General features: G+C 41.4%; 1 protein-coding gene across 1 annotated transcript in view; it reads right to left on the bottom strand.

Annotated features, from left to right (window-relative positions):
- Nucleotides 1-2,224: 2,224 nt before the first annotated feature.
- plxna2 (plexin A2) overlaps nt 2,225-7,043 on the bottom strand; it is a 275,749-nt gene continuing 270,930 nt past the window's right edge. The window contains 1 exon segment of the mRNA XM_037773809.1: nt 2,225-4,916. Coding sequence (XP_037629737.1) covers nt 4,821-4,916 — 96 coding nt within the window. The 3' untranslated portion in view covers nt 2,225-4,820.

Here is a 7,043-nt window from a genome sequence, read left to right as displayed (position 1 = left end):
ATTTATTGTGTCCAGACACATTTAATAAACCCATACGGTTGCAGTGCAGTGACATAGCATGATTGAATAGCTTCCACCTCCCACTTGCCGCTGCTTCTGACATAATTACAGATATCTGCAACGTCATTTCGCCTAGTCAAAACTCTAATTCAAGATATTTGTAATTACGTTTTCACTAGGCAGAATGAAAGTTAAAGATATCTCCAAATGCGATATCTCCAATCAAAATTTATTTCAAGATATCTGTAACTTAATAATAGATATCTACAATTAAATTATGACTATTCCTAATACCAGTTTGAGATATCTGCAACATAATTTTGACTAGTTAAAATGTAATTTAAGATATCTAAAAAGGACAATGTAGATATCTTGAATTGAGGGGAATTAAAGATATTTTGTACTGCAATTCTGACCAATCAGAATTAAATTGTAGATATCCGCAACTGGAATAAGGACTAGAAATAATTTAGTTGCAGATATCCATAATTCACATTGCGGATATCTACAAATGAATTGAAAGAAAAAACTGTAATGAGAAACCCCAAACACATGAATGGCAAAAGTAGTTGGAATCTTACTAGTCCAAATGACGTTGCAGATATCTGTATATATCTATCTGAATATCCAGTCTAGCTAACAGATGTTAAAACAACTCGCCATACAGCTACTCTTTCCCACTTCTGCCCCCGCTGGCTGGACTCAGTCATAGCACGTCAATCATCACCTCATCCTCCATTTCTCCTTGCCTGTTAGTTTGATGTTTTTTTTCTCTTCTTTCCATCTCCTGATCACACTGTGCACACAACTGACTCAGATCAAAGAGCAGCTTCAAAGCCGGAGCAGGAAACTAGAGCTAAAGGGGTTCTCTCTCTTTCTACCTCTCCCTCTCCCCTCATTTCTCAACACTTCTCTTCAAACAGCTCAGGCGAGCCGAGTGCTGAGCGAGGTGATGTCTGCCCGAGCCGGGCCGTAGCCTCTTCACCTTTCCTTTTACTTTATCTCGCTAAGACAGTTCTCAGCAGAGTGCCGGCGCTGGGTATCGCTGGAGAACTATTGGGCTCCGGAGCGTTGAAAGGACTGTGCCCGAGTCGAGGACTAATAAGATCAGGATCTCTAAGCAGGTGGTGTATCTAAGGCCACAGAGAAAAGAAGCACCTTTCACCCACTACTGGTGTTTATCATGCTCTCAACACATACAATTGCAGTATACTGTGCAAACCTTTAATACTACCTATTTTCAAGTACTTGATGTAAACAACAAGCGAACATTTATCCTGGAAGAAAATGAAATCCAGAGGATGGAATCTACAGTTTGTTGTCATCCAGCTAGAAGGTTGAAAGGTCAGCCTTTTAACTTGTGACATTTTGGTTTAAGTCAGGAGACGCAGCCACATAACATGAGACATACTTTGTTTTTGTGTTTTTCATGTTTTGTTCCTCATTCCCAGATCTCTTTTCTCCTGCTTATGTTTCGTACCTTTCAAAACTCACCATTCCAGTTATATAAGCTTCAACTTCAACCGGCTCTACGCTCCAATATGAGAGCTCTGCTCCCTCTGTAAAGCATAAACCGATTTTTTGACACATTAGTGAACAATTTGAAACAACAGGATCTTTTGGCACTTGTTCAAACTGAACCCACGGACCTAGGCTTCTTATTGTCTGTGCGAGGAGGACATGGGTGGTGGTCGGGTAAGATCTCCCACAAGCTAACATTTCAACGGGCCAGCTGGAGCTGGCGTGACTCACTGGCACTTGATAAAAAATCAAAGATGGACCCTTAGAACACTTCTGATGTGTGATAGCGTGCATGCAAAGTACACATAAAGTTGATCCCAAAGAGATATAAACTGTGGTTATATAATGGAGAGTTTTAGCCTACAGAGAGCAATTGACCCTTCGCGAAGCCCTTCCCTAGGCGACTGTCCAATACATCAGCAAACCAGAGGTGGGGGAAACAATTGATACAGCATAGTATCGCGACATTTTTCGTGGCAATATTGTATTGATAGATGGATGTCAAGTATCGTTTCTTATTATATATAAACCATTAACTTGTTAAACAATTCGCTAATCTGTCTTTCAGAGGTAGGTTGTAGCGGGCTCATAAAAATCATATGAAACTAGAAAATTTAAGAAATCAATTGGTACCAACTATTAGCTTAGCGTTAGTTTGTCGGGAAGAATGCTAAATAGCACACCAAAGTCACGCAAAATTTTGGCGAGGAATAACTGGCATGGCAAATTTCCAAGGGGTCCCTTAACCTCTGACCTCAAGAAGGAAATGAATGAAAACTCTGAGATGAACAGAGTGAAAACTGTATCTTATTAGATGAAACTGCATCATTTTAAGTTGAAAAAGGTAATATATGGCAATATATCTTATCGCAATACTGAGCATATTGCAATATTTATAAAATTGCAATAAGATCGTATCGTGATAATATCGCATCGTGGGGCCTCTGGTGGTTTCCCTGCCCTATTAGCAACTGAACTAGGTGCAGGAGGCCTGTCAAGCTTTCTTTGGTGTGTATCTGAGTCTGATGGCAGTTTTCCTCAAAATTTAGAGCAGAGGGTTGGATTTTTTTTGCTTTTCTGAAACCAAGAACACAAGAAGAGTGATGCGGGATATGGATTAAACTGTGGAAGACATTACTTGCAGCTGAATCCATCCAAGATCAACAAAAACTTCTTAATTTGCTCCAAAGTAAGATGTTAATAACGTTAGCTAGCTTTGCGTGTAAGGAAACAAACTGTTGAATATCAATAATTATTAATTTGTGAGATCCAGAGTATGGATCAAGCCCATGATGTACCTAGCATGCTATAAACAAATGGGAAAAGCGGGATAATTTAGTTTTATGTTAGATAATGGAAAGCTAAAGGGAGTAATAACTAAACATAAAAACAACAACAATATATTGACTTAGAACATTGTTGTTCCTGTTTACGTTTGTCCTTCACATGAGTTGTCAAGGCGTGGGGTGTCTAACGCTTGCATTGGGATCGATTCATGAATGGCCTCTTCATTCACAATACTCCGCAGACAAATGATATTGTGAACGTAGCTCTCAAATTTAGTCCTTTCTGTCTACTTCTCTCTGATATTTCGGAACAATTACTCCAGAAATCTGCTATTGTTTCCTTTGGACAACAGCCGCTGCCACCATTTTGGACTGAAAACGCTTATCATATTTTAAATATTTTTTATTGTTCAACACAGGGCCATTTCGATAGGGACATTAAATATATGAACAACAGAACAGAAATAATTGTTTTCCTTTTGTATGGCACTCTTTAGGCGGACGTTTCTACCGGTGCTCGGTAGTCGCTTTCAGTCCAAAATGGCGGAAGCGTAGCTTTTCTGTTGGGCACTGATGTTACAATGGAACAAACAATTGACTTCACTTCTTGGCAACATATGTTCTTTGCTAATATCGCTGAAAACGCGATATTGACATGCTGGGTGCGAAAGCTCGACGGACCTAGCAACAGTAACCAAGGTGTGGAAGGGCTTAGCAAAGAGTGAATTGCTCTCGTCTGGTTCCTACTAACTACATGCTGCACATACTGTGCCGTATGAGCAGCGCAGTCGCAGCCGATGACACACACTCTCCTCTAGCAGAAAAGTGATAAATAATGTTGGGGAAGCAGTCGGACGGGCTTGGGCCAAGACGGACAAATGGAGCTGTTCACTTGACGAGCTACTGCAAATCTCTACGGAGCTCAGTTCAACTGAGCCCCTTTCTGTTTGCAAAACTCAAATAGACATACAAACAAACAAATAAAAAAAAAACATTTGTACATTCACATACACTGATTGGCAAGTATCAACCGGTACATACACAGATGACCTAACTGCTGAAACAAAGCCTTGGACACCAGATTGATGCTGATTTAAGGTCATCTCCTAAATACACTATAGACTTCATCTCCGTCATCCTCAGGTGCAAGCATGCTGGCTGAACCGTGACCACCACGAGCGAGGAGTTCCATTGACTCTTAGGTGGTGAGCACAAGTTTCATGTTTTCCTGTACACTTCTGATTGGATACAGAGCAGAGGTTTTAGTCTGTGTCACATGGAGCATCAGTCTGAGGAGGGAAGGAGTGAGAGAAGACGTGGACCATGGCCTGTTTCACTGCCACACTACCCGGATGTAGTGTTGCGCTCTTTATGTCTTTATACAACAGCACGTGTGGGATCCTGGGTGGAGGTTTCAACTGCAACTGATAATATTCAAAATGTACAAGTACAAAAATAAAATCTGAATGCAAACTGTCCAACATGAGATCTGCACCTCTGCTTCTCGCCTTTCTTCTTGTCTCCGTCTCACACTCAGATGTGAGTTTCTGACTGAGTGGAGAATAAATCTGTTCCTCTATTTGCTCTCACGGTCTTGCAGGAGTCTTCCTCAGTATGATGCAAACACACGCTCGTGCACACACACCCGCACACTACACACAATTTTCCTGTCAAACTGAGAGAAAATATCCTTTGAGGAAAAATTAACAAAAAATAAACACAAGCCATGTTGTTGCCTTCTCTGCTGACGCCATTATCGGCTCCAGCTGCAGGGCCTCTGTCTCAGTCTGTGGGCCCTCAGCTTGGCGCCGCCATGGAAGGAGGTGAGAGAATTACAAACTAAAGCAGTTGTATGTCTGTCTGGCTGTGGATGCAGAGAGGTCCCAGGTCTGGTTCGTGGTCGTAGATCCCACGATGAGAGGTAAGTAATGCGGGACCTTTTTAGGGAGGTCCTGTAGAGACTGTGGTCCTGTCTCTCTCGTTCTCCTCTCTCTCTTGGAGTAGCGGTCACTCTCAGCTCTCGAGGGACATGGCAGAGATGAGCTGCTCCACCTTGTAGGCCAGCCTCTGCTTCCTCGCCTGTTCATCCTGCTCCAGGGCCGCTGTGATCTGTACAAGGAGAAAAAAAACTGTGGTCAAATACCAGCAGCAATAAAAAAATACATGGTGTGACTGCATCCTTGTTGGTTGTGATACATTTATAGATATACATTTAATAGAAAATTGTGTGTTTCTTTATGGAATAGATTAGGGGTGGATATTTTTTAAATTAAAGAATTAAATTACGAATTAAATTACGATGACATTACCAATACCAGTCCCCTTACCTCTAAACAATCGACGGCCCGCTGGCGGGCCCAGCCACTATTCTGTCTTTCAGAGGTTATAGCAGAATCTGTTTTAAAGCTAGAGTGGAATCATACAAAACTAGAAAAACTTAAGGAATCCATTAGTACCAACCATGTCAACCTAGTTTGTCAGAAAGAACGCTAAATAACGCTCCAGAGTTATGCTACATTTCAGCAAGGAAAAACTGGCACGGCCGTTTTTCAAAGGGGTCCCTTGACCTCAAGATATGTGAATAAAAATGGGTTCTATGGGTACCCATTATTATATATAGGGTATAGGGTACCCTATACTAAAATGGTGTATTTGAACATTTCTGCTTACTGGGGTCCCTAAACAGTCTTGGAATTGTATACATCAGGTAAGACTGTAAAGCTGAGACTCTTGTGGATCCAATGAGCCCATCTGTATTCATGTGTTATGATGTTAGTCCCCATAGGAGACATTGCATTGTAGTGAGACCATTATATGAAACTTTTGATGTCGCTGTATAAAATGACCTTTGATGACCTCTAGGATAATCACAGCCTCATGAAACTTTACAGCCACAAACTAGAGACCTAGAGCATTCAGAGGATGGATGGATCAGACTAGAGACCTAGAGCATTCAGAGGATGGATGGATTCAAACTATTGACCTAGAGCATTCAGAGGATGGATGGATCAGACTAGAGACCTAGAGCATTCAGAGGATGGATGGATCAGACTAGAGACCTAGAGCATTATGAGGATGGATGGATCAAACTAGAGACCTAGAGCATTCAGAGGACGGATGGATCAAACTAGAGACCTAGAGCATTCAGAGGATGGATGGATCAAACTAGAGACCTAGAGCATTCAGAGGATAGATGGATCAAACTAGTGACCTAGAGCATTCAGAGGATGGATGGATCAAACTAGAGACCTAGAGCATTCAGAGGATGGGTGGATCAAACTAGAGACCTAGAGCATTCAGATGATGGATGGCTTTCCTAGCTAGATTGACAATAAGGGGGTTTCTGAGCAGTTTACACAACAGAAGTGCTCGCCATCGTATTGAAAATTTAATTCTTGCAGAAATCTCTAAATGTCAAAAGTTTTTGATCCCAAATCACAGCATGGCTTTTTCTATGGTGTTCCTCAAGATCTTAGTGTCTTAATGTGGTATTTTGGAGGGATTATTGATAATTTTTATAAATTCTGGAGAGGTAAAAAATGGTTAAATTTAGCACCAAATCTGTGTAACAAATATTAGCAAGCCAAAAATTACTGCAATAATATCATAATGTTCTAAGCCCTTATACACTTTCACAATTCCGCCACGGTGGCGGGACAACACTGTCAAGTAAGTGTAACGCCCACCCTCCAGTTCCCCCCCAGGTTAACACTGTTAGCTCTGTCAGCACTGTTGCCGGCTGTATAGGTTATAGCTGCTGCAGTAGTGGGCCAATCACATGTCGCATTAAATCAAAGAACACTCGCGGTGGATGCAAAACCAAACAAATATAAATTTTTCTCTAGATCTGAGCATAAAAGGATGGAGTGCAGCTATCGTTTGACTGGAGATTTTTCAATACTACTTGGTACTGCGTTATTTCGGTCGATACCTTAAAGGTATCGAGTATACCAAGCCCTAGAGCAGGGCCTGTTCTTTTAGGTTTCCATATGGACATCACATGAAAGAGAAAGATAAGAATTACATCACTGCCTTTGTCTTTGACAACATGGAGAATATTTGTGTATTAGACTTTCCCGTTTTATCTTCTGAGCCCATTTCTTGTAAATTTGGCATTTGTCAAATCGGGTTCAAAAGGAATTCAGACAGGCTCTCCTCTTCATTCTCTCATCTAGTGTCTGCCCTGTCAGGATGAATCTATGTCAGAGTGGCAGCTACACACATGGCAAAGGCCTT

Source organism: Sebastes umbrosus, chromosome 6, assembly GCF_015220745.1.
Source record: "Sebastes umbrosus isolate fSebUmb1 chromosome 6, fSebUmb1.pri, whole genome shotgun sequence".
In the NCBI taxonomy this organism is placed as follows: Eukaryota; Metazoa; Chordata; class Actinopteri; order Perciformes; family Sebastidae; genus Sebastes; species Sebastes umbrosus.
Note: the sequence above shows the minus strand (reverse complement) of the source record. Positions and strands in the feature narration are given on the sequence as shown.